Below are 27,421 nucleotides of genomic sequence, written 5' to 3'. Positions count from 1 at the left end.
AGCTAACTGTTGCAGCTCTACAAACATCTCTACAGCTAATATCTCCAAAACAATCTAGATATATAAATAGCAATACAGATAAGAAGACAAAGGTTAGTTTTGATTTTAGGGTGAACTGTCCCTTTAAACTCTGTCCGTGTGCCCGTGTAGTTCCTGCTGCTTTGTCCCAGCTATCTCTCTTACAAATGGATTAACCTGAAGAACCAGTTAGCCAGTACTTCCCTGTCACACAGACTAACCACAGTGCTAACTCTGAGCTAACGCTAGCACTCTCAGTGACAGTTAATGTGCTTATGGCGTCTAATTCCTGCAATTAGCGTAAACACCGACCACACATCAGAGGGGATAACGCTTCGAAACACGGGTGCCCAAATTATATACCATTAATAATTCAAATGAATGTTGTTTGACAAAATGACACTTAATGAAACACATGAAAAAATATCAAAGTGGTTAATTAGCTAACGACCACTCCAGGAAATACACGGAGCCATTCTTACCGTTCTATAGGACATCCGTTGCCAATGCAGCTTGACTGTAACGTTGGTTCTCCTCGACTCCTTATCAATTAAATCACGTCCTCTTAAAGATGAATGTGCTGTTCCGTTGACAAACAACGTTTTCCGATAAAATCTAAAAATATGTGAGTCATAAAACAGAATTTCCAAACTGTCTCCGGCTGGGATATGTAGTGCCGACTGCCGCTGGTCTTCACTGCATCAACCCCCGTCCGTTAATGATGAGCAGCTAGCTACATAGCTAACAGCCAGCTAACTATCTGTCAAACACTGAGTTTAGTCTGAGCCGCACGAGAGGAGCCTGTTCCTCTCTGGTTCCATGGCAGGAACAGCTCCCTAGAACTAACTTGATAGCGGCTTCATGGGGCTGAATAAAAAGTTGACGAGTGGCCCATGAAGATGACAGCTCGCTGGTCCACTGACTGGATGACTGACTGACTGACTGCGCGGTGCGTGAAAATGGCGTTACCCGGCACCCCCCCACTCTTCCTCGGTAATGATGTCATCCCGGTCCTGGATTAAAGGGGAAGCTGCGGTGCGAGTTGAGCAGCCAGATTTATTTGAACAGTGAAAACACAGACTACTAATACATTTTATACTCGTGGGACTATTTTGTATCTTGGTGGTGCATATTCATCAATGTATATGTAACTAAGTACATTTACTCAAGTACTGTATTCGGTGGTGCAAAGTAACTACTGCCACTGCCAATATTTACTTAAATTACTTTCAATTTTAATGTACATTGTATTTACATTGTATACTTTATAATACTTACATACAAAAATACAATGAAGACTACCCTAATAAATGATCTGCTTTGTATAACACTTTATAAATCATTAATAAACAAATTAAATAATTGTAACAGTTTTCATACATCAGTGTGGGCTTACAATTTAGCAAAATCCATTTGCTGCGTACTAATACTTAAGTAAAATATTCTGAGTTACTTGTACTTGATTATTACCACTGTATGCTAGGGAACACTGGGGACAGTTGTAACAGGGGGCATTTGTAACGCAGTCAATTCCTCCAATCAGAAACAAGCTAGATGATGACATCTACTCTGCACATGCTCTAAATTTACATCAGTTTTATCTCTTGGTATTTGCTAGCTAGCATACAAGATTTCATCATGGCTGCAAGACTGGGCACATGGCTTAATGCCTGTCTGTGTTGACATACTTTTTTGTTAGAAAATGAACATATTTCACTAAATTTAATTAAAATCCATCTATTACTGAAATGAGTTGTCTAGTCTTCTGCAAAAATAGGAAAAAAGACATTTGCTTTGAACTCATGCGATGGCTGATATCTAACAGAAATGGAAACATAGACAAAATAATAAAATAAATAAAATAAAAAACACCTAATCCTTTAGTACAACAGTAATGTGATTACTTTAATGCATACTTTTATTTTAAGATACAAAGAGTTACTGACTTGTTTTTTTTTTTAATTCTAACAATTCAATTCTTGCATTAAATTTAATATTATTTGTCCTTAAAAGTGAAAATGCATCAGTTCCATTGGTTCTTATATCAAAAGATGACTAGTTTATTTCAAGCAGTCTGAGTTATAGAGGAAAATGTGAAAAGAAGTTACTACTTATTGTACTTTTTACTCCACTATACTTATTTGAAAACTTAGTTACTTGCAGATTCAAAATAAAAAATAAACTAATCAAACATGATGTATTATTATACATTAATCTACCTGGCAAATTAGCTGAAATCAGTTTCACCTTCACCAGTGGGAAAAAACTGCCAAGACTAGTTTTCTCATTTTGCCTGGTGAATGTGTTCATATTGAAAAGCTTGTTATTTTATGTCTGCATCTGCCAGTGAGCCATCATGACAAGAGTGGGCAGAATAATATGTTAATTCACTACAGGAGAGACTTGATGTTCTCTGCAATTAAGTAGGAGAAAATATGTGCATATTTTAGTATTGACAGTCGGCTAAAATGAGTTGGAAAATATCAGAAATTGGCAAAAATCCAATATCATGCAGTAGAGATTGAATAAATCAAATCAATAGCTCATCTTTTGTGTCTCCAAGCGAGCGGTGGAAGTATACTTCAGTACCTGAGTGAAATCTGATCAAATCAACCACGCATCAGAAATAGAGGAAAAAAAATTAGACAGGCAGAAAAGAGACAAATCATCAGATACGAGCGTGGGTGGTTTCATAATTCCTGGAAATTATAACACAATGAAAAACACAAGAACACAATAAAACGCTGAGAACAAAGACAGGAGTGTGGGTGAATATTTTATTTCTCATCAGGTGGGAGGAGTGCTGCTTTTCTTGCTGCTGTGTCGATTAGTAACCGTCTTCCACATGTTGTTCAGGGCGACTCTGGCCATCAGCAAGGTGATGGTGAAGTTACGTCGGTACCATTCACTGCAGGAGGGAACAAATAGAATTAGAGGAAGAGTGTTCGAGGGATTTAACAACTCCAGCAGATTATACTGCAGCTGTATATGAAGTGTGTCATTTCATTTGAGGAAAAATACAGTTTTACAAAAGAAGCTAAGCTCATTATACTGTTGTACTTAATATAAGTTTGTCTGGCTGAGCTCGTCAGCTCAGTGTCTGAAATATTCACAGAAAAAGCGACAGACTCTTTCTGGTGGTAGCTTCACAAATCTTTAAATCCACACGCAGAACCAGAGTGTGACGTGTCTGATTTGTTCCTGTTTTTTTTCTAGCTGAGGTAAACTTAAGATGCAGGTGATTATTCATGTTTTTTTCCCCATACCCATCTAGACTTCAGTAACTCCCTTTCCACCTGTGTTAACAAGAATTATTTCTAGGTGGTCCAGAACGATGCTGCAAAGCTTCTACTTTAAAGGTCTCCGGTGACGTAGATCTCCACAGGGCTGCACGATATGGTCGAAAAGTCATATTGACATTATTTTGATGGAAACTGTGAGTGTGATATGCAATACAATTAGTAGGAATGATCATTTTTTGCGTTACAATTTTCATTTTTACTGAAAAAAACTTGCTGATGTGATATTTGTTGGGATCTGTACCACAAAACAAACAAGTTTTCTTTAATCTAGAGACCAAGATTTTTAGGTGGGGCATCCATGCAGCTCTACAGTACCTCATTATAATGTTGCTTTTTCACATTTTCCCTTTTTCCAAAAATAGCAATATGGTTCTGACTCTGGGATCTGGATTTAGCACTTGGCCATACTGGAATTTCGATAAAAATGCAATTAATTGTGCAGCCCTAGATCTCAGTGTTTTTACACCGTGGCTCCACATCACATTCACAATCAAAGTCTGTGTGATCAGTTTTAAGCTCTGCATGCTCCGACACATCTTCTTTATTAGAGATACTTCTGCAGCCCTCGTCACAAAGGGGTTTCCTCCTCTGATGAGGGTTTGATAGCTGTTTCTCACCCCAGACTCAAAACTAAAGGAGACGGCGCCTTTGAAGCGTTGCGCTTAAACCCTCCTCTGTTGGACTAAAGATTTGTGGCATTATCGCACTTTGAGTTTTTGGTATCGTGACATCCTTATAATCTGATGGTCACATCATTCTTGATGCTACAGTAGCTGCTAACCTCAAACATGAACAATACCGCAAAGAGTGAGAATAACTGTAGATAAACAGTGATATTTTTTCTGTACTGCACAGAGCAATATAAGACTGTTGTGCTGGAGGCTCGTTTGCACAGAATAATGATTTTAAATAGACGAAGCCGAGAAAGCAATAACACCTGGAGAGAATGAACAGGGAAAAGCTATTATTTCTTTGATTTATTCTAACCTGAGACAATAACAGGAACAACACGGACACAGTCGAGCAATCAAAAGTTAGTTTAAATCCTACACGCTCAGAGAAAAATAAATTAATAAATAAATAAAAGCAGCTGCAGAGATGATATGCGTGTGTGTGTGTGTGTGTGTGTGTGTGTGTGTGTGTGTGGGAGGGGCGGGGGAGTGGCAGGAGACTTCTTTCTTTACGGAGGAGTCACAAACCAGAGAACAAGTCAGCCACTTTGCAATTCTAATCCACAGAAAGCTCTGCCATGTTTGTTGCTCTCTCTATACACAAGGTAGGAGCGTATACAACGAGCCCACAGCCCCCGTGGAGGGAGACGTACCCACCCACCCGGCGGCGCCAGGGGAGACGCCCAGCTGGAAAACAACTCACTTGTTATAATTTGCATGTCGTGTTCTGTTTTTATCCAGGAAGCTTTTGTAAAACACGGCCATTTCTTCGCTGTTCAGGGAGCGCCGTCGTCCTGAGGGGCAGAGAGAGAGAGAGAAGACAAAAATGACTCTCTCATTAAGATACATTAAATCACCAGCTGTTTCATGAAGTCTCCTCTCTTCACTGCCGTTTCACTTGTCAGGTTTAAAGTCTTCATTTCAAACAGGTTCTGACAGACGGGCTCATCCACTGTGAATGAATTTACGATCTATGCAAAAGCAGCACAGCATGAAAATAGAGTTTTTAAATTCTATTCAAGGATTTAATCTTCTTTCCTTCCTAAAACCCGAGTGCAGGAGAGTGTTTGCTGTGAACACGAGTCTTAACCTGTGAATAACACCACATCTGTAGAGAAACTGCAGGTCGTCACCTTGTTCATCGCGCACCGTCAAGCCTTTAGCCTTCAGCTGTGAAATGATGAAATCTTCTTTTTCCTGCAGAGAGCATAAAAATTTCTCATTACATGAACAAAAAGCCAACAAGGTCAGTCTATCTTTTATTCATTCGATTTCCCTTTCAGAAACAGGTATCAAAAAACAAAAATCGAGCAGGCATTTGATTTTCATTTTAAAGTGCAAAATCGACTATAACCATGCGAAATATGGAGTTATTTTACTGCTCCGTTTTTAAGAATAGTATGAACTGATATTATGAACAGTATAGTGTAATTTGAGCTCTCTGAAACTGTGCAGTAAAATAACTAAATGTCAGTCAGGATCATCCTGAACAGGATTCCAGTAAATTTTAGTTCAAATACAGGGAAATTCTGAAATGTATAATGTAATTTGAGCTGACTTTCCCTTTCATTTCCTGTTAGGGAAATATTTTTTGTGAATTTAGGACTGTAAAGCGAGTCTTTCTTCCTTTTTGGCCACTCTGAGCACCCTTATCACTACAGTGACAATAGCAACACATCAACATCCAGCAAATGACGTCTCACTCGACCACAGTGAGATTTCTGCAGATGACACGTCTTGTTTCGACGAGTTTAAAATCGTATCTTTGGCTTCCAAAGACATTTTTAGCCATGACTAAAGAAACACTGGCACAGTGGTAACCCTACATCTGGTACTCCAGTCCAGTCCAATATGAAATAAGTCAACAATGCCTGTTTTTCTTTTCTCTCTGTATTCAGGACACACATGCAAAGAATAATCACCTTATAACACTGAACTTGTACTTTAAGAGTCAATATCAATGTAATTTTCACATTTAAGAATGTTAAACAAGAGTGTCAGACCAGAATGAATGAACGGATGGAGTGAAAATATCTCTTCATTTACAGAAAATCAACAGTAAAAACTTTAGACAGCCACTTATTATGATGTTGATTGGACAGTGTAGACAGAACCCTGACTATATGAAGTATAACGGAAAATTTTCTAGAATAAACCAACCCCAAACATTTAAATAGTGCCACGCTGCCATGAAATAAAACTGTTTTTAAATAGATTTGCTATTAAACATTATCAAAATTGAAGGTGTTTAATTTCTTATTAGGCCTGAAACATAATTAACTTATCAGTGTTTCATCTGACATTTTTGTTGTGTGATGCTGCCCTCTGCTGGTGAAAATAAAAACTTGCCATCACCAGATGCAACAGTATATTAAAAAAAACAACATATTTTAAAAAAGATATTTAAAAAAAATATATATATATTCCATGAGAATGTGTTACTGTTGAAAAGTTTGGGGTTGGTTTCTTGTAGGATATTAATGTTGCACTTTCTTTAATCAGGGTTCTGTCTTTACTGTAAACAATGTCAATGATTTAAGTGTCTGTCTAAAACTTTTAAATTCAGTGCTGTATGTTTGCTTTCTGATGCATTTATGATCAGTAACTGTCAAATCCTTCTGATGCTACCTTTAAGTATGCTCATGAAATATGTCTTTTCTACATCATATTACTGGTCTAAGTGTTAAACGTTTTATATATTATTATTTCCACCTTGTGTGTATGTGTCATCATGACAAAGTGTGGCTCTGGAGACACTTACTGCAGCAGGAATGACCACAGAAATGGTTTTCAGTGTTTCACCAGGTGTTTATATATCTGTCTGTGGACAGATTTTGTCACAAACTAACAAGATGCAGTCAAAAAATCTCTAGTTAAAAAATTATGACACTGATGATGTGAGACTGACCCACACAATTAAGCTCCGCCTCTGCTGGGAGGTCAGAGGTCAGAGTTCAGCTGCAGGGCAGCAGCTCTGAGGTCTGTAGGGACTCAGAGGAACATGAGCAGGGTGGATGTTTGCTGAATCAGAGGCTTTGCTCCAGTTCATCTGGTTAACAGGAGAGTTTTTTTTAAACAGCGTCATCCTGCAGTTCAAACACAAACACAGTAAACTAACCCCCGAAAAAAATCAGTCAATTAACTGATTAATTGATTAACGGAATAGGAATTTAATTTTATATTTCCACATCTGTTTTCTTATTCTTTTACAGATATATTCTTTTTATGGGACTCCACAGAATTGTGGGTAAATTGCAAGGGGCCTTTTTCATCATTTCCTGCACTTAAAATAATTGATTCATCTAAAAAAAAAAGGTTTGTATTACTTAATAATAATGCATAGATAATGAAAATAATCAATTGCACCCTCACTTAAAATATACTTTTGGTAGTTGCATATCTTCTATTATACTTTAATGGTAAAAAAAAAAACAAACAAAAAAACATCTGAACTCCCATGTTAGCACTAAATTTATTGCAAATAAGCTCAAATGTTGAATTTTCAAGAAATTCTGCGAGAATAGTTTTTGTTTTTCTTCATTCATTTTCAGTAACTGAGGTCTGTGAATTTCACTTGTCTTCTGTGTTATCTGGATGTTTATATTCTTAATAACTGTAGTAGTTTTTGTAGGTAAACATGACTTTGTAAACATCCTGCCTTAATATCTGGAATCCCTCTGAGCTCAGGATAAACAAGACAATTAACAGAACATTTACACGCTCATAAAAATGTCTTTATAATTGAATAAAACTGAATTTCCACCTTGCTGAAGGTGATGTTCTGCTTGGTCCAGAAGTCGTGGTTCCAGTCCTCCGTCTCCTGCCTCAGGTGTCTCAGCCGTTTCTCCAGCTCCGTCTCGTTCTCAGGGACGTGGTAAACGATGGGACGCAGGTTGGACAGAGGGTGCGGCGGACCGATCCAGTCGTGTGTGGAGCTGGGAGCGGGTCTGTTGGGAGATCTCTACACATAAAGAAAAACAGAAACAGATACGTCTTTTTTATTCCACACACTCTTCCTCCTTGTCTTGCCTTGATGAGGACCTTCACTTCTTTCTGACTCCACACTCTCCACTTTTTTTTTTTTAAAGTCTTCAGTCCAAACCAACACTGACTCAGACTTCACACAGCTCCCTCTGGAGACACAAACGAGAACTGATCTTCAATACTTTCACGGCACAGAACAAGTTGCTTCAATACTATCGAGTGTTATTCAATAACAAATTTCAATACGTTCTGAGTAAATCTCCAAGCTGTGGTTTATTGTTTATGTTGTAAAACTGTTTTTCCAGGTGATAAATCATAAAACTAAAGAGTTGACATTTAAGATTAACCACACTGTGATAAATAGATTTATATTTTTATGTTATGAAACTGCTGACAATTGACTGCACTATAATGTACACCAACAATATCACTTCATACTGTTATACATATTCACCCATCTGAATTTTAATTTCAGCATGTATTATCAATATTCCCTCTGTGCAATGGAGTAAATTCAACTGTTGAGTCTGTTCATATTGTATGTACTGTTCCTAATGTTATATTTCCTCTTGTTTACATTTTGTTTTGTTTGTTTATTGATGCTTCTTTACATTTTTGTGCTTCACTTCATCCATTCTGGGACTAATAGAGGAATATCTTATCTTATGTTATCTCTGTAAAAGGAGCTGAAAAATGAAACTAAAGATTTGTGCATTAACTGTAACGTAATTTTCATTTTGTTAAAATGCATTTGGCACTGAAAAAAGTATCGTACAGGAACTGGTATTGAAGTTAAGGCATCACTAACAGTACTGGTATTAGAGCTGCAACTACTGAGTATTTTTATAGTTGTTTAATCTGTTCATTACTTTATTAATTCATTGATTAGTTGATTGGTCCATAAAATCTCAGAAAATCATGAAAATTGTTAATCACGTTTTCCAAAAGCCCCAGACGACGTCCTCACAAGCTTTGTTTTCCTCACAACCCAAACATATTCAGTTTACTGTCATGGAGTTTAATGTCAAATAAACCAGGAAATATTCACATTTAAGAAGCTGTGATCAGAGAATTTTTACTTTTTTTTTTCTTAAAAGAAAATACTCAAATTAATTAATCGATTATTAGAATAGTTGATGATTAATTTAATAATCAATTAATAATGGACTAATCGTTGCAGCTCTTTCTGAACCGAGGCTGCAGCACCACAATGCTTCATTTATGGCCGCCTGACGTGTCATATTTTACCTTCATCAATAAATTACAGCTCCTGCGATGTGGAAAATGCACTTGGCCATATTGTGATTTCAGTAATATTTTGATTAATTTTGCAGCCCTGACTCCAGTGCAACATTTATTAACATAACTGGAAGTATACGTTAAAAATGATTACACTGGAAAGTGAATATTAAAACACTGGCTACCTTCACACGACTGTCTGTGCATTCAGTCCAAACTACAACCTGACAGGAAATCACCTGCAGCTGCTCACAGGAAACAACAGAAATAATGGACAGTATTCAATTTGCAATAATAATAATAATAATAAAAAAAACAGTAAAAAGCTATCAGACAAGTCAAAAATATAACTGATAACATCAATAGATGATAATTAAAACAACTTAATCATTAGAATGGAGTGTAAAAATTAATTTAAAGGTGAAAAACCTATTCAACTAAAAATAAAACGGCAAAATAAATCATATTTTACTGAGGTTATGATTCTAATCTTTGATATATCCATTGATAGTGAATAATCTGATGATCCTTTAGAGCCTTTTGTTTGATCCTTTATGCGAACAGGAAGTTTAGCTGCTCTCTTTCAGATTCCTTTATTTATTTAACACACTGCCTTCCTTAAATATCGATATTTTCACCCTCAGGTTGTTTCCTTCACTCCACAGAACATTTATTAAAACACGCTGAGGTCAGACTGAGGATGAGGATGAAAGGTAAAAGTTGAATCTGAACTCAGTAGAAGTTTGAACACACAGACACACAGAGGGATCGGTCACGTGATTTAAATAAGTGGTGGACTAACAGGAACCTGCTTATCATTCGTGAGCAGACGGCGCGGCGATGAGACGAGCGGCGAGACCCACGACTCGCTCCATGACAAAAAGAGCAAAAAACAGGTAGATACAACAGCAATACACTGCTTCAGTCACAGTTAATAACACAGTTAATACACAGATACTCTAATGAAGTACAGATGTCACTAGTGGTGGAATGTAACTAAGTACATTTACTATTACTGTGCTTATACTTTACTTCAGTATTTTCATTTTATGCTGCTGTGTTTTTTATTTCGCCACTTTTCAGAGGCAACATCTGCACTTTTAACTCAAATACTGTGGTGAAAAATTACTGCATGTGTATGTGTAGACTACATCGTTTAAAATGAACAGAGAGCAGAGACTGACCAGAGAGTAATTACTATTTCCAATATTAATGAAGGGCTTTATTTCACAATACTGACCTGCTCACTGTACATTATCCTGCTTATTACTGGCTATGTAATGAAGAAATCAATAATTTGACACAAAATAAATATTTTAAAATGATTTTTAGTGACTGAACAATGACTTTGTAGTTCCTCTGGAGTCCATGATAAGGACTGTGTCCATAGCAACAGTCTGATCTACAGAAACAGCAGGATCTATTTACACGGCTTTGTTAAATACTTGATTCTGATTGGTCGGTTACAGCATTCATAGTCTCCGTTATTTCAGCCACGCGAGTAATTATTATTAAGTTTAGTCCATTTAACATCAAAAGAAGTGAAAAACTCCTGCCAGAATTTCACAGAGCCGAAACTGACATCTTCACGTCTTATTTTGACCAATCAACTGTCCAGAAAAAGACGGTTTTAAGTTTTCAAAGACAGAATAAAGAGAGAAGCAACAAATCCTCACATCTGAGAAGCTGAAGAATGTTTTGCATTTTTGCTTCAGTAGTTTAAAATGATTCATAAATAAATTCAGTATCATGATTTATTATCATTTTTGTTTGCTTTTTGTAACACTAGACCACGAGAACAAGTTGAATCATAATCTTGCAGATTGTTTATCATGACTGATATTTCCAACAACAACACGTGTCACATGTCAGTCTGTCTTTGTTTTATTTACTATATTTACATGCAGCATAGCAATGATGCCACTGAGATAAAACTTGTCAAGTAAACTGCTACATTTCTCTTTTTCCCCCACCCGCCAAAACATTATTAATTTACACAAATTCTGAGGCAGTGTTATAGATCAAACAAACCAACGTATCACCAGCTGCAACATCCAAATGTTACTTAATGCCTCGACAGTAACAATTTAATATGATATACAGAATGCAATAATGAAACAGCCTAATAGGAGCAGTATGTGTACTTCTACTTTTGATACTGTGAGTATATTTTGATGAAATAATTCTTCCACTACTGTCCAATCACATTTAATATAAAGTTTTGCTGCAGCGAGGTACAATATTAAAATGATGGTTGCATGTTTATGCATTAACAATAAAAATCAATCATTATCAAAAATAAAATATATATATGTTGGAATTAGAGCTGCAACAACTAATCAACTAATCAAATATTAATTGATTATTAAATTAGTCACCAACTAGTTTGACAGTCGATTAATCTATTTGAGTGAGAAAAAAAAAAAAAGAGTCAAAATTCTCTGATTTCAGCTTCTTAAACACGAATATTCTCTGCTTTCTTTCCTCCTCTCTGACAGTAAACTGAATATATTTGAGATGAGGGCAAAATAAGACATTTGGGCTTTGAGGAAACACTGATCAACATTTTTAGGCCAAACAACTATTAATCGATTAATCAAGAAAGTAATCGATCGATTAATAAACTATAAAAACAATCATTAGTTGCAACCCTACTTGTAATAAGAGCATAATATAACAATGTAAAACTGATAGTCATTTTTTAGCTGCACAGTGAGAACTTTCACCTTTACATTCAGAGCTGCAATGATCAATTGATTCATCAACAACACACACACACACACACACACACACACACACACACACACACACACACACACACACACACACACACACACAGGGCTACTGTAAACAAGCTGAAGGATGTTTGTCTTCACGCCGCCTGTAAGTCAAATATTCAACATGTTAATCTGCTGTGTATATTTAAAAGGATTATGATTTACTGAACAAACCTTTGGCTTTTTGTCCTTCCGGGGCTCCTGTTCGGAGCTGCAGCACCGACTGCTGAGTGCTGATAAGCGGTGTAGGCGCAGAGGAGCGCGGAGTGTGGACGGACCGATGATCCTCCATGTTAAACTCCCCGCTGTTCTGGACGCCATTTTGATAAACCGTCACTTAATGGCTGTTAATAACGACCGTTATTGCACAGACAACCCTGCTGTTCATGTTCACCTACACTACAGTTCATAAGAGTTCATGTCGCGTCCTTCTGTGTGCGTAACCAGACGTTTGCCCATGTGACTCCCACAGTGAAAGTGTGGGCTCCAAAACGATACCGGATTGTACTAGCCGGGCGGGGTTTCCTACTCTATTTCTATTCTGTTAAGCAGTGAAAAAGTAGTGTAATGCTACAATATAAAAATACTATGTTACGAGTCTTCTCAGCTCAAACCTTAAGTAAATAAGATATATAAAAATATAAATTTAAAATATTAAAATATAAAAGGTGGTGCTAAATTTAACTACTGGCGGTAGTGGAGTAGAAATACTTTGTATCCAGATATTGCAATATTTTGCTGTGTCAATTCTGACATTCTAACATATTAAAATATTATTGCAGAGAAAACTGTAATACAGTATGAGGTATAAAATATATGATTAAATTATTTATAATAGGCTATAGAACAGCAATGGCATATTGATTAGTATAATGCATAATATTGTGTAGAACAGAATAATAAATTAATCTGGAATATAACCAACAAAAAAGTCAGAAAAAAAAGTCAGAATATTTCCCTCTGAATGGTAGTAACGTAGAAATAAAAAAAATGGCATGGCAAAAAATGGAAATGCTGGCCACAAGTACCTCAGTATTGTACCTGGTACATACAGTATTGCAGTATCTACTGCCGCCCTTGCCGCCACGTATCAAACTGCGCGACAGTATGTCAAAATGGAGCGTACCCACCGTTGGACGACCAAGACTTTTACTGTGTTAAAAACATTTGAGTCGATCCCGGCAAACTAACGCGTTGGTGAATCTTCTTCTGCGTCGATGTGGATTTATTATACATTAATAAACACTGGTTCGCACATATTATCCTTTGAGTCAAGAAGACGTCGATGAAATTGTTTTCTTTCCTCGAAATTGAACAGTTGTTGTGTTTAGAAGGGAATCCCAGATCCGCGAGGGCTCTCGCGAGAGTGACAATTTTAACCTAAAGCTTTATCCTTCCCTGACCCTAATCAATTGTTTGTTTAGCCCTGATACCGATTCAAATTTTAGCCATAGTGTTTTCATGTTAGAAAATATATTTAATTTGTAAAGAGAATGAAAAACGTGTACAAGTCTCGCGAGAGTTTCCCACATCACAGGTTCCCTTTTTGGAGACACGACCGAACTCTGTGTTAGTTCGTACACCGGAGTCGGAAAGTAACTACTAGAAGGTAGCTAGGTAAGCTAATGTTTAGCTTTAATCAGAGGAGGTGGTGGACTTTTCGCAACAATTCAGATGGCTGTACGTTGGTTATGCAGGTAAGAGTGAAACTTTTGAAAAGACGAAGTGTTGTTGATATATTTTGAACAAAAAGCTGGAATTATTCGGCCAAGGTGGGGCAGAGTCAGGTGATCATCGGTAGCTAGCTTAACGCTCTGACACAGACAATGGCATTCACAGAGCACTGTACGTGGGAAACAGAGCTCAGTTATTGCTTTTAATAGATTCAAAACGTCCATTTTATTCAACTGTAAGCTTTAGCGACATGCCTCTTTTTAAAGCTGGTTGTTTTAAAGGCATAGTTCGGAATATTTTAAATGGTTGTGAGGTACTTGTACATAGTAGATGGAGGTCGGCACGCCCCCAGTTTTGGGAATCAGCAGGTGTAGGAAGCTAAGCAAGGAACTGAAGATGCTGTCCACAGCAAAACGGATTTTAGCTACTTGTAAAATAGTCCACTTAAAAATGAATATCAGTTTAAGTGTATTCTATGTTTAGAATATTTTCATCACTAAAGGGAAATCACTATTAGGTCAAATATGGCTTTCTCTGAGTTATTTTATGATTTTGGTGAATCTAAACTAACCTTTTAAAGCACTAACAAGCTAACCTCTAGAGGCAGCTGTAGCACAGCAATGTAAGTGATCTGTGAGGTAAAAATTAATGTTTTTCCTTATGGAGTCTGGTGTCTTTGGAGAGGGCAATACAGTCTAATTTACCGCTGGAAAAGGGGATGTCTAACAATGTCAGACTGCTTGTCTGGTGTAATCCAACTCTCCCTAAGCTCGACATGTCCAGTTGACTCATTTACACCATGTTTGTAGCCTAAATCTTCAATGTAGATCCTTAGTTTGGAGCCATGTTCACATGCACATGCACCATCTGAACTGGGAGTGTGTAGTGTGACGGTGTGCACGTGCAAGTGAACAGCATGTCGGGGCTTTAGGAGGTTTGGATTACACCAGATGAGCAATATGGAGGCATTTTATGTGTTTCAGTTGTTTTCCCCATTTGAAAATTGGTCACCATTCACATACATTGTTTGGGAGATTTTGCAATGCTGTTTTCCTGTGAAACTCCAGCAGTGTTTTGTGGACTAAAGAAACAAACCCAACCTTAATTTAGCATGAGGGTGAGTAGATAATGACTGGATTTTCATTTTTGGGTGAACTGCCCCTTTAAGTGGCTAAAGCACACCCTGTCTGCAGCAGCATTACTGTTACTCTGCTTCTCCAAACTTGGGGCGTGCCGACCTCCATCTACTGTACTTAATACACTGATTATCCACGAATACCTCATACAACCCCACTTTAGACACCCCGAACTACCCCTTTAAAGCGAGTCTTAGTGGAGGAAGCCCCTCAGATCGGCTGTGGGAGGGGCGACACCAGCCCGACCGCAGTCAGTCAGTCAGTCAGTCAGCCGTTAGGTGCTGCTGAGGCTGACCGGAGCATCATCGCCCCCACCGACATCCCTCCTGATTTAAGGATTATCCGTTCGGATGCCACTTTGCGCCTCCTTTGGCTGATGGAAACAGACATCCGTAAAAATGTGCGCGAATGTGTTCGGAGTTTTGAAAAGGTGAGAGATAACGATGCTGGGTTTGACACGGCTGGTGTGTGTGTGTGTGTGTGTGTGTGTGTGTGTGTGTGTGTATGCGTGCGTGTGTGTGTGTGTGTGTGTGTGAGCAGAGGATACAGCTGACAGCTTCTGGAGATGCTTCGAGGTGTTTTGTGAGATCTGGAGGTGTGGTGTCTGCTCGTTTCTGGTACAGCTGCATATTCTCACAGAGGCTATAGATACCTTCGCAACCAGCCGGCCAAATAGGATTTTCTATGGTGACATAATGCGCAAAGCCGTGCAGGACCGGTGCATGCAGCCTGGAGATGGGGAAGGTGTATATGAACGGTTTACGCCAGGAGTGCTCGTTGCATGTTACCTCCAGCTCAGTTAGCCTTCATGATGTGTGTGACTCATGGGAGGGAAGACTGATTCCTACTAGCAGACCTATTCTTAGCCTTTAGAGCATCACATCAGCCTTGAGCCAGTCCCTTTTTCTTGTCTCTCTTGGATCAAATGGAAGCATGAGGTGTTTGCCAAACTGGAGTGGATTTTGCTGAGATTATCCTAATAAATACTCAGATTTGTGAGCTCTGGCTCGGCATGCTGTTCATCCACTATTCTGGAAATACCCAGCCCCTCGCCCTCTTACATAAAAGTACTTTAGGGAACGCTGATACATAATCCTGTCTATTCTAATAAGTGTTATTAATGCAGTGAATAACAAAACATCATATTATGGGCCACAGCGTTCATGTTCATATGCAACAATCACATCATGCTTGCAGGCACCTCGGCTGATAATGACAGCCTGTCTCATGATGCAACCTCTCCCCTGAGCCATGTTCTTTTCCAAAAACTCAAATCTTTTGCTTATCTTAATCCTGTGTATTACCATTCACCCTGCAGATATGGAAAGTTCACTTTGATGTAGGCTGGGCGTTTGTGGAAGGGTGGAAGGAATATTCTCAGTAACAGTTTTGGGGGTTTTTTTACTCGCTGTTTCCTTTTTTTTGCCTCTCACTTTAAAATACAAAGTAGAATTTATTTATTTACTTCAGCAGAGCTGAGGTTTGCATTGTGATCATGGGTGGATTAGGGCTGGGTATTGGATACTGGATACTGGACATGGACATTCATCTGTTGGACATGGATAATGGCATAAACCCAGGGGTCCGAAGGGTCAGGACAGGGGGAACCCAGACCAGAACCTCTGTTTGAAGTGACTGTTATTAACTTTAATATTTTAAAGTCACAGATAGGTCCTGATCCTGGTCAGGGTATTTTAGATCTGCAACAGTTAATCGATTAGTTGTCAACAAGTAAATGAATCACCAACTGTTTTGATAATCAATTAACTGTTCTGGGTCATGTTTAAGGAAAAAAAAAGTCCAAATTCTCTGATTTCAGCTTCTTAAATGTGACTATTTTCTGGTTGCTTTACTCCTTTATGTCAATAAACTGAATATATTTGGGTTGCAGATAAAATAAGACATTTGAGGGCATCATCTTGGGCTTCAGGATAGAATAGCTCTGCTTTAAAGGACCAGTTTGTAGGAATCAGTGGCATCTAGTGGTGAACTTGCAGGTTGCAAACACCTCTTCTCACCCTCCCTTTCTAAATGTATAAGAGAACCTTTGGTGGCCGCGAAACGCACAAATAATACAAAGAGCTATATCTAGAGCCAGTGTTTGATTTGTCCATTCTGGGCTACTTTCTTTGGTATTTGTGGAAGAGGACTTTTGAGGTAACAAAAACACAACAGTTAATATTTTCAAGTGATTATACAGTAATCAAAACATGCTTATTAATGTTAAATTCAATTTTTGCCATACTCTGACAGTAGATCCCTGTAAATCTTATATACTGCATCTTTAAGAAAATAGAACTTGCACCTCAGACATTTTTTGATGGGTCTCCATTCTGTTTTCTATAGTGTGCTCTTAGCTGTAGTGTTTGTTGTTGTGTCTCTGCTTAGCAGTGCCACTGTGGATCTGCTAAGGCAAGAAGCTTTCCAAAGGAGTCAGCCACTCTTCATCTCCAGTGTGAAGTAAATACTGAAGTTCAGAGACAGTTTTTGAACCAACAGCAGCACCAGGGAGTTCTGGTTCACTTGGAAAATGTTGCGAATAGAAATTCGAAACAACTAAAAATAGACTTGTAATGTCTACAGATTCACAAAACGAATACAAAGGGGTGCTGAAATGACTAGAAATGGATGTGCAACAAAACTACAACGAGATACAAAACGACTAAAAAGAGACAGAACCACAAAGAGATGCAACACAACTACAATGAGACAAAACACAACAACAAAGAGATGCAAAGGCACCACTAAGAGACAAACCATAATTACAACAAAATGCAAAACTGCAGAGATGCAAACTGACTTATGAGACACAAAACAAACACAAAATGCAAATGCAAAGCAATGACAAAAAGACACAAAACTACAAAGGGATGCACAACAATTACAAAGAGACACTGAAATTAATGCAAATAGATATGCAACAACTGCAAAAAGAGGCAAAGTGATTACAAAGAGACGCAAAATGACTACGAAGAGACAAAACACAACTACACACACTACGACATAAAGATGCAAAGCGACTGCAAAGATGTGCAAAACTACAAAGAGACACACAACAACTACCAAGATATGCAAAACAGTGTCAAAGAGACACTGAAATGACTACAGATGGATGTGCAACAACTGCAAAGGGATACAAAATGCGTAACAAAATTAAGATGCAAATTGACTTAAATGAGACACAGTGAGATGCAAAACAACAAAGAAATGCAAAATGACTGTTGAAATGTGCAAAACTGCAAATACATACACAACTAGGAAGAGACTGCAAAGGGATACAAAATGATTACAGAAGCAACACAACTACAAAGAGATGAAAAAAGACAGCAAAGCGAAGCAAATTTACTGTCCCTCTGACACACCCATCCTCTTTACAGGGAATGACCTGTATACTGTGGCTTAATAAGAATAATGACCTTACAGCAGAGTACAACAGCAGCCTTCACCTCAAGGTACTAACATGAGAACTATGGCAACAACAAGGGATTATTTAGTAATCTGCAGATTATTTTCTAAATGAATCAGTTAATTGTTTAGTGTGTTAAATGTCAGAAAACAGTGAAAATGCCCAAGACAAGTTCCCTGAGCCCAAGGTGGCGTCTCCAGATGGCTTGTTTCATCCAACCAGCAACACCCAAAGATACTCAAATTATAACTCAGTTTTGGCTTAAAATTCTTTTTTAACTGTTTAAGAACCCTGTTATAAATTGGACAGTAGAAGTGTGCTGACATACTGTATTTCTAAATAGTGTTGTATTGGGAATACACTTCACAGCTTGAGGCACCTGTGACACACTTCATTAGGGTGTTTGACCGAATTTTCCAGCACAAGTGTGGAGATCCACTGAAGTGGTTCATATTTAGGGTGTTGGTCAGCAGCTGTGTGTATTTTCTCCTCCGTATTTAAAGCTTGATGTGCAGGCAGGATCCTTTTAATGTGGATTAGAGAGCTATCAGTATCATGTCAGCCACCGAGCCTGATAGAAAAGCACAGCAGTACTCCGAACGGTTGTCATGTGGGTGTTCTTCTTGTCGAGGCGAAATGTAGGTTAACCTCATTCATTTTCTTGCAGGATCGTAACAACAGAATTTCATATGAATTTATTATGTGGGCATTTCTTCTTGTCCTGTCTTGAGCTGGTTTGTCATTTGATTTAACTGGAGTTTTGTCTAACAAGAAATAAGAGCAGGCTCAACAAAAGAGGTCAAGGTCAAGAAAAGATTTCCCTGTTTGCTGGTTCTGTACATTTTTATACCCACGTATCAAACATTATTCAGTTGTTCTGAGAGCACATAAATGGACAATGGCTCTGCACTGTTTGTAACACTGTTCATGTATGTATAACACTGTTTTGACTTAAAGGACCAGTGTGTAGGATTTAGTGGCATCAAGCTGTAGGTAGATTGCAACCTTCTGAATACCCTTCACCTCATTCTGCCCTTTCAAGTGTGTAGGAGAAACTAAGGTGGTTAGAAACTTATGAAAGGCTGTGCCAGTGTTTGGTTTGTACTTTCTTGGCTCTTGTAGAAACATGGCGGTGCAACATGGCAGCCTCCATGGTGGAGGACCCACACCCTCTGCAGATATTAGGGCTACAGTATTAAGTATCACCATATTTTTGACCAAAAGCCCCTTTTTGTTGTTGCTTTGCATCTTTTTGTTTCATTTCAGTCAATTTGTCTGTAGTTGTTCTGCATTTCTTTGTAGTTGTGTTGTGTCTCTTTTTAGTTCTGTCTCTTTGTAGACAATCAATGTCTTGTATCAATTTATAATCGTTGCAGATCTATTTTTTAGTTATTTAGAGTCTCTCAGCGGTTCAGCAACTGCCTCTGAACATCAGTATTTACTTCACATTGGAGATGAAGTGCGTCTGTCTGACTCTGTAAAGCTTCTTGCCTCAGCAGATCCACAGTGGCTCTCCTAAGCAGAGATACAACAACAAATACCACGGCACCGAGCTTACTATAGAAAATGGAAAGCATGAAAAAGGCCTGAGATGCAGGGGATTTATTTGCACAATATGGCAGAAATTGAACATAATATTAATTAGTATGTTTTCATTGGTGTATAATCACCTGGAAATAAGACCAGTTGTGTATTTATTACCTTAGAATTAACCATTTATATCTACAGTAGGTGTGGTGCTTCTTCTGTGGCGGCCATGTTGCACCACAGTGTTTACCTTGCAAGGCAGCTGGATTCACAAGATCGCCCAAGACTCCAAGAATTTGTGAATTGAACTGGAGAGTATTTCCTCATTGAAAGAAGAGCAAGTGGTTGAAGTCAGCCTGTGTTAGACGTGATAGACAGATGCTTCATCCAATCAGAGCGGGGGGTTTTTTTGTTGTTTTTTTTAAGTGCCTGCCTTTTTCCAAACAGTTTCAAAGGACAACTTCCCAGATGGTTCTGCATAACAAACCATCTGGCGTGTCAGGTTACTGCCATGTTCCCAGAAGGGAGAAACCAAACACTGGCTTTTGACACGGCCTTTTTGCAAGTTTTGCGGCCACCACAGGTTCTCCTACATTTTTTGAAGGGGAGGATGAGGTAAGACGACCTGTTTACAATCTGCAAGCTCATTGCTAGATGCAACTGAATTGTAGAAACTGATCTTTTAACAGTAAAAAAAGACATTTTTAAATCTCTATTAAGAGTTACATCACTGGATGTTAGCAGAAAAGGTGTTCCTCTTTGAGCATTTTGGTTTTTAAACTGTTAGCTGCTCGTACTACTGATCTGCCAGGCTGACATTTTGGTCAATAATAGCTTATTGCAGATACATCAGTGGCATGTTCCAGCAGGTAATTAACGAGAACTTTCAGTACAGAAATGCCAGAAATATTTTGGGGCGTAATTAAGTAAAGGCAGCACTTTTTTTGTTTTTTTAACTATAAAAGCTTCACATTTGGTATAAAACCAGGCTGTTGTTGAGTCCTGTGCTGTGCAGGGCTGCAGCTAACAATTATTTTCATCATCGTTTTATCTGTTGATTATTTTCTTGATTAATCAATTGATAATTGATTAATCAAGATGGTTTTGGTCTGTAAAATGTCAAAAAATGCTGAAAAATCACTGATCACTGTTTTTCAAAGCCCAAGCTGACGTCCCCTAATGTCTTGTTTTGTCCAACACACAAAAATATTCAGTTTACTGTCAGAAAGGACTAATGAAACCAGAAAATCTTCACATTTGAGAAGCTGAAATCAGAGAATTTGGACAAAAAATTACTCAAAACGATCATCAAAATAGTTGACGATTAATTAAATATTTGATTAATTACTGCAGCTCCAGTGCTGTATGTGTATTATTGTGTAAATGCATTGAGAGCAATGAAAAACTGGAGTCAAATTCCTTGTATGTTTACACAGACTTAGCCAATAAACCTGATTCTAATGTTTATGAAAAAAATCTGAATGTTGGCTGACATATTGTTATCAGATATTTGAACTCTCAAGTATTGATGTAAGTACCAGCTACATAAATCCAGTAAAGGTCAGACTCGGTTACAGTTTGACAAAAATGCCTCAAGGAATTAGGAGCAAACCTCCTTTTACAAGCTGAGCCAGCAACAAGCGGTAAGCTGCAGGTTCAGTGTTTGACACTTCCTGATGGATAAACCTGCTAAGATTTCTGGAGACCAGCAGCAAGTTGACAGCACAGCAGCAGAGTGTCAGGGCCGCTCACTCACGACATGGATTATTTTCATGTTTAATGACTCTTTAGCCCGCAGGCTGGATTTCAGACATGTTACACATGACAGAAGTGCCTGCAATTTGGAGATACAGTACAATACTTTATCCTTGGCTGATTTTTCGTCTGTGATTTTTTTTTTTTTTTTTTTTTTTTTTTTTTTAGTTTCAGTGGGCGGCCGTCTCCTCCAGTGCAACATAACAGCCGTTGTTCTTATATCAAAAGGTCATGAGTTATAACTGTAACTGTTTTGTGTGGTTCATGCCTTCGTTCTCACTGGAGATGTGGAGCAGTTATTATAATTTTTTTATTTTTCATTAGTCTTTTGTTATCTTTGTTTTCAATTCAGTTTAGTTTCAGTCAGTTTCCAGAGTGTGTTGTTTCAGTTGAGAGTTTTTATTGTTTAAAACTGTTTAGTTTTTATTAGTTTCAGTATTAGTTTTAGTGTCTTCAATTGTAATATATGAGGTATTTATGAGGGCTAAGATTTCACACTTTGTGAAAGCCATTGAATCAAAGTCATATAGACATCCCAGTCTTAGCAAAGACAAACTGAAAGGTTCTGCATGTTTTTTTATTGTATTTTAGTTAGTTTTGTAAGTACACAGTATCATTTCTGTTAGTTCTCAATTAATTGATCAGTTGTTTGGACTATGAAATGTCAGAAAATCTTAAAAAACGTTGATCAGTGTTTCCCAAAGCCGATGACGTCTTCAAATGTCTTGTTTTGTCCACAACCCAAATATACTCAGTCTAATATCATAAAGGAGAACAGAAACCGGATAATATTCACAATTGAAAAGTAGGAATCAGATAATTTTTTCTTAAAAAATTACTAGAACTGATTAATCAATTATTATAGTAGTTAGTGATTAATTTAATAGTGAGTTAATTGATTAATTGTTGCAGGTCAATTTCAGTTAACTAAAATATTTTTTTACACCTAGTTTTAGTTTACTTAGTTAACTATAATAATCTTGATATAGGGAAAATTTTACAAAAATGTTAGTTTTGTTTACACATGACGCCAACACGGCTCATTATTTGTATATTAATTAGCTTGTGAGAACGAGTCTAATAGCATTTATATCCGACCACAGTGTTTTGAATTCCCCTGGAGTTGGTGGAGATTTAAACGTTTGGCTTAGGTTGCAGAGTTTGTCTTTCTGCCAGCAGCTTTGGCAGAGATCCAGACTTTCGCAGGAGGTCCTATTCAACCCGTGTTCGCTGAGAGGATCTGAAAAGGAATTTTTGAAGTAATCCACCCATTCCGGCCAGTGGATGACAATGTTCGCTCTGCTGAGGCTCTGTTTCTGCCTGCTCTGAATTGTTGCTCATTGTTCTGACTTTCCTTTCATGGTGCCTTTCTTTCAGCCTGTTTGGGAAGCCCTTTGATGGCGGGAAGAGGATGGACCATGGCGGTCCACAGCAGCAGCAGCAACACCCGATGGAGCAGCAGCAGCAGCCGTATCATCCGCAGCACCCTGCCATGATGCGGCTGTACGAGGTCCAGAAGGAGGTGGCGTCTCTGGGACCTCAAGTCTGCACCTTCAGCGGCCTGCAGAACGACCGAGACTATAAGCGTCTGGAGCGGGAGCTGACGCGGCTGCTGCTAGAGGTGGACCAGGTGGACACAGAGGGTAAACCGGAGCTGCAGGGTGCACGAAAGAGAGCAGCACAGGAGGTTGAAGGCCTCCTGCGCTACCTGGAAGAGAACGCCACTCATCCATCCCGCCTGGCCATCGAGGAGCTGAGCACCGAGGCTCGGCAACTGGTGGACGAACGCATTGTGGCACCTCAACGTGCTGGTGGAGTGGCTGAAATAAATGACGAGCTGGTGGATGCGCTGCAGGAGCTTGTGCTGAGGCTCACCCAAGTCAAGACCGAGGGGAGGGTGCCGCTCCGCAAGGCACGCTACCGGGCACTGACACGCCTGTGCGCCGTACAGGACGTCATTGAAGGGCGCACGCAGCAGCAGACACTCTCCCTGCCACTGTCGGGGGACACCCACGAGGCCGTGAACTGCATCAACCAGGTGATGGTGAAGGTGAGTGTGGCGCGCAGTCAGCTGGTCGCTCTGCTGATGGGTCTGAGTGGGCGGGACAGCTGCGCTCACCTGTCACGAATCCTGACGGAGATGCAGGTAGAGCTGGACGCTCTGGATGTTTCCGGGAATGCAGCAATCAGAAACTACCGCAAACAGGTGGTGGAGGAGATAAACGGGCTGCTGAAACATCTGGACCTGGAGGGGGAAGGAGACGACACACGCAGGTAGGCTACAGCTAATGATTCATTTCATCTGCTCACTGTTTTCTCTACTGATTGAGTAATCGTTTTGGTCTATAAAAATAGTGAAAATCCCAACACGAGTTCCCAAAGTCCAAAGGTAAAGTCTTTTTGTTTTGTCTGACCAACAGTTCAGAACCAAAGATATTCAGTTTACTGTAATAAAAGACTTAATATTTCTAGTCAAGATGAATAATATCTTTTCAACCCTTTTAGATCACATCACGTGCATCTTTTTAATAATATATGCCAAAAACAAGTACAAAAATTCAGGTTCTTTGTATTCAAAATGCAATCATGGTTTCTTTCTGTAAAAAAATGACAGTTTCGACCAATAATATTATGACATTCACCCATCAGTCAGTCTTTAACTTTTAGTGGCACAGATCAAATAGTTCAAATCAAAATCCTCTGACTTTACGTCCTGCCTCTCCATCCTGTTTCAGTCAAGAATACATCAGGATGCAGAAGCTAGATTCTCTCAAAATGCTGTTTCATTTGGACTTTGAGAAGTCAGTGAATTTTGGGCACTCTTGCTTTAAAAAAGGAGGATTGACCACATATTAACATAGTTAATATGCGGTTTAAGTGCAGATATTCAATTTTGCCACCAGGAAGTACCCCTTAACATTTTGTCTTCACTTCAAAGTGCTCCTGTGCTGTCCTCAGCACACATGAGCCGGTGTGTCTGTACATCAGCAGCAGCCTGGGTGGTGAATCGGAGGAGGACTGGATATTGTTGTTGAATTTTGATCTGAATCATGCTGCACTGTCAGGAGTGAATTAGACTCACATCGCCAGAGAAGCTGATAGCAATAATACGCCTACCGACTACTTCATTATGTAGAACAGCCGAACCGAGGGCTGATTTAAGTACCACTCCATTCACATGATTTTCTTTGTGCTGCCTAGTTTTGGCCTTCAATTAAAGTTTAAAAAAAGGTTATTTATACAGCACACTCTGGAAAAACACATCGTAATGGAGTAGAAAATGTGTTTATGCTTTTTCACAGAGGATGACATCTCAGGATTTGAAAATATTTGCTTGTAGCTGTGAGACCAACCAGAATTAAAAACATTGCCTTCCTAAAATAGAATTTATAATAAAACACATATTAAATGAGTAATATAAGGTATCTACTCGGTCTTCAAAACTTCTATTGTTGCTTTGGTAATTAACTTCCAGAAACAATATTAGAGTGCTGCATTTTTTGTTTTGTTTTGGTTTTGTTTCATTGAAGAGAGGAAGGATACGTTGCATTGGCTGTACAGAAAAACAGGAAAAAGACTAAAAGCCAGGCGTGTGCATGTGAGAACAGTGTGCATGAGTGGAAAAGTATCTTCCTCACACAGGAACATTTCTGCTCTGCTTGCACGGGATGTGATGAACACAAACTCAACCATCTCTAGGCGCTTTCAGCTGCTCAAAATTTGCTCTCAACACTTTGGTGGCGATGATGGAATAGAATAAACATGGTACTATCTAATTGAAAAAAATAAAATAATATCATCACGCTATGATCTGATCTGATACAGTTCAACAGTAGAATCTGAAGATTACAAGTTTGAAAATGAAAAAAAATCTGTGGGTGTAAAGTTAGAAAGACGTGAGCTTACCAAACCTCTGTAGCCCGCTCCTCATCTCTGCTGCAGGCTAGAAGCTCGAGGCTACATAAGCTGCTATTAGCACAACACACCTGAATTCCTGACTGAACTGTCTGTGAGGGAGTTGTATTGTGGGTAATGTAGGTGCCAGCTTTTGACGAGGAGGAGGACTGTGTGGAATATAAAAGACGATACCTCTGGTTCTGCTGCATCAGTTTTTTCTGACAGTGTTATCGGAGTGCAAACTAAATTGGTGGAATACTCTTGAAGGATATGTGCATTAGGGATGCTCCTGGAGACTAATTTCCCTGTTGACTAAATTCAGATTTGAAATTCGACTACTTGACTAGTCTAGACTAATGAACACGTGAGTTTTGACATAAGGATTTTGATTTCATATATAAAGACAGAGCACAACATGTCATACACTGAAACATACAACCAAAGACTGAAACGTTACCAAAATGCCTTCAGCTAACTAAAAAGACTTGATTTCAGCATTTCAAATAATTCTTTCATTTCATTTCCACTATTTCAGACTTTTCTCCTCTCCACTCTTCAGTGATATTTTTTGTCTTGCACCTGAAGATTTTTGCCTGGATGTGCACACACTCGGTCCCTCTTCTGAAATGATAAACCAATCATCAAAATAGCAGGCAACTAATTTTCTTTCCACCGACTATTCCAGTGGTTCCAAAACTGTGGGGATGCAGAGCCGCTGCAGGGACGGTGACCAGGGGAGAAATAAAGAATGAAACAAAGTTAAATGAATATGACTTATGTTGGAGAAATTGGACAAAGAGTTCACTGATGCTGTCATGCTGACCTTTATTTCAGTAAAAATTAAATCCGAAATCTTTTTATCAGTTGCAACTGGTAATATTTGATAAAAAATTGTGGGGTCAGGGGGCGTGAACTTTTTTCAGCTTCTGAAGTGGGGCAGAAAGGTTTGGCAACCACTGGACTAATTGCTGAAAAAGATTAGTACAGGTTTGATCATCGTCTTCCTGAAGGAACAGTTTGTGTTTGAGTTTTCACAGTACTGATTCAGTGTTTGTCTCTTCAGGTATGACTTGGCGCAGAACAACTCCATCCGTGAGATCGAGGCGGTGCGTGCTCACGTCAGCCACCTGCGAGAGGGTGTCCTGCGGCACTGCGTGATGGGCGACCTGAGCTTCAGGCCAAAAGCCGAGCTGCAGAGCCTCCTCACACACCTGGACCAGGTGGACACCGCCAAGAACCCGTGCATCAGAGAGGCCCGCCGCCGCGCCGTGGTGGAGGTCCAAGCAATCATCACCTTCCTAGACCTCCGTGAAGCGCTGGCCCGCCGCCAGCCGGGTCCCGCCGAGCACCCGTCGCACCGGGCCGTGTGGCTGGTCCTGGGGAGCCTGTCGGACCTCCAGGCGCAGGTGCTCGGCTTCGACGGCAAGCGGGCCGACAAGAGCTACATGATGCTGGAGGAGCTGCTGACCAAACAGCTGCTGGCGCTGGACGCCGTGGACCCGCAGGGCGACGAGATGACCAAGATGGCGCGGAAGCAGGCGGTGAAGTTCGCCCAGAACATTCTCAACTACCTGGACATGAAGACAGACGAGTGGGAGTATTGATGCAGTAAAGATCGCGGTGTGGTAGCCGTGTTAAGCGTGGACACGTGATGGGACGTCGCTGCTGGAATGAAAGGAGCTGATAATGTGTGTAAAATAAAAAAAAATAAAAAAAACCTACGTTATCATTCCGTGGGCTGTAAATATTGACTCAAATCCCCAGAATGCACTGCAGCAGCGCTTTTCTTTTGTCTCTTTGTGGTAGTTGTGGCCGAACCTGCTGAGAAGTCAACAACACAGAACTCCTTTTGTGAAACACACTTTGAATTTTTTTTTTCTTTTTTGTGCTTTTTGAAGATTTTCTTTTTAACTCTCCTGTGTGTGTGCGTGTGTGTGTGTGTGTGTGTGTATGCGAATGCGTGTGTGTGAGTTGTCATCTGTTATCGTTGTATTTGGTGTGTGGTTGTTGAAGCCTGCTGCCAAAACGCACTAAA

At 39.2% G+C, this 27,421-nt stretch overlaps 3 protein-coding genes across 9 annotated transcripts in view; 1 reads left to right on the top strand and 2 right to left on the bottom strand.

Annotated features, from left to right (window-relative positions):
• Window positions 1-976, bottom strand: part of klc1a (kinesin light chain 1a) — a 67,750-nt gene extending 66,774 nt beyond the window's left edge. For all 3 annotated transcript variants that reach the window (XM_084743024.1, XM_084743025.1, XM_084743026.1), the window contains exon 1: window positions 501-976. The gene's annotated coding sequence lies outside the window, so the exon portion shown is untranslated. The remainder of the gene's footprint in view (window positions 1-500) is intronic.
• Window positions 977-2,781: 1,805 nt separating this feature from the next.
• coa8 (cytochrome c oxidase assembly factor 8) lies at window positions 2,782-12,467 on the bottom strand. Its single transcript, XM_084741750.1, has 5 exons — window positions 12,166-12,467; window positions 7,755-7,952; window positions 5,125-5,188; window positions 4,695-4,785; window positions 2,782-2,926 (listed from the first exon to the last, which is right to left on the bottom strand). The coding sequence occupies exons 1-5, from the start codon at window positions 12,310-12,312 to the stop codon at window positions 2,806-2,808; spliced, it is 621 nt and encodes a 206-aa protein (XP_084597876.1). The 5' UTR covers window positions 12,313-12,467; the 3' UTR covers window positions 2,782-2,805.
• Window positions 10,033-27,046, top strand: bag5 (BCL2 associated athanogene 5). 5 transcript variants are annotated; one of them, XM_084741744.1, is made up of 4 exons: window positions 10,065-10,110; window positions 21,658-21,717; window positions 22,867-23,763; window positions 26,450-27,046. In XM_084741744.1, the coding sequence occupies exons 1-4, from the start codon at window positions 10,088-10,090 to the stop codon at window positions 26,988-26,990; spliced, it is 1,521 nt and encodes a 506-aa protein (XP_084597870.1). In that variant the 5' UTR covers window positions 10,065-10,087; the 3' UTR covers window positions 26,991-27,046. The 5 variants fall into 5 exon arrangements, with proteins under 5 accessions (XP_084597872.1, XP_084597870.1, XP_084597874.1 ...); XM_084741749.1 differs by lacking the exons at window positions 10,065-10,110; window positions 21,658-21,717 and adding exons at window positions 13,602-13,688; window positions 15,188-15,231; XM_084741746.1 differs by lacking the exon at window positions 21,658-21,717 and having other exon boundaries at window positions 10,033-10,110.
• Window positions 27,047-27,421: the final 375 nt, after the last annotated feature.

Source organism: Lutjanus erythropterus, chromosome 18, assembly GCF_056507025.1.
Source record: "Lutjanus erythropterus isolate fLutEry1 chromosome 18, fLutEry1.hap2, whole genome shotgun sequence".
NCBI lineage: Eukaryota > Metazoa > Chordata > Actinopteri > Lutjaniformes > Lutjanidae > Lutjanus > Lutjanus erythropterus.
The sequence above is the reverse complement of the archived record's forward strand: the minus strand, read 5'-3'. Positions and strand labels throughout refer to the sequence as shown.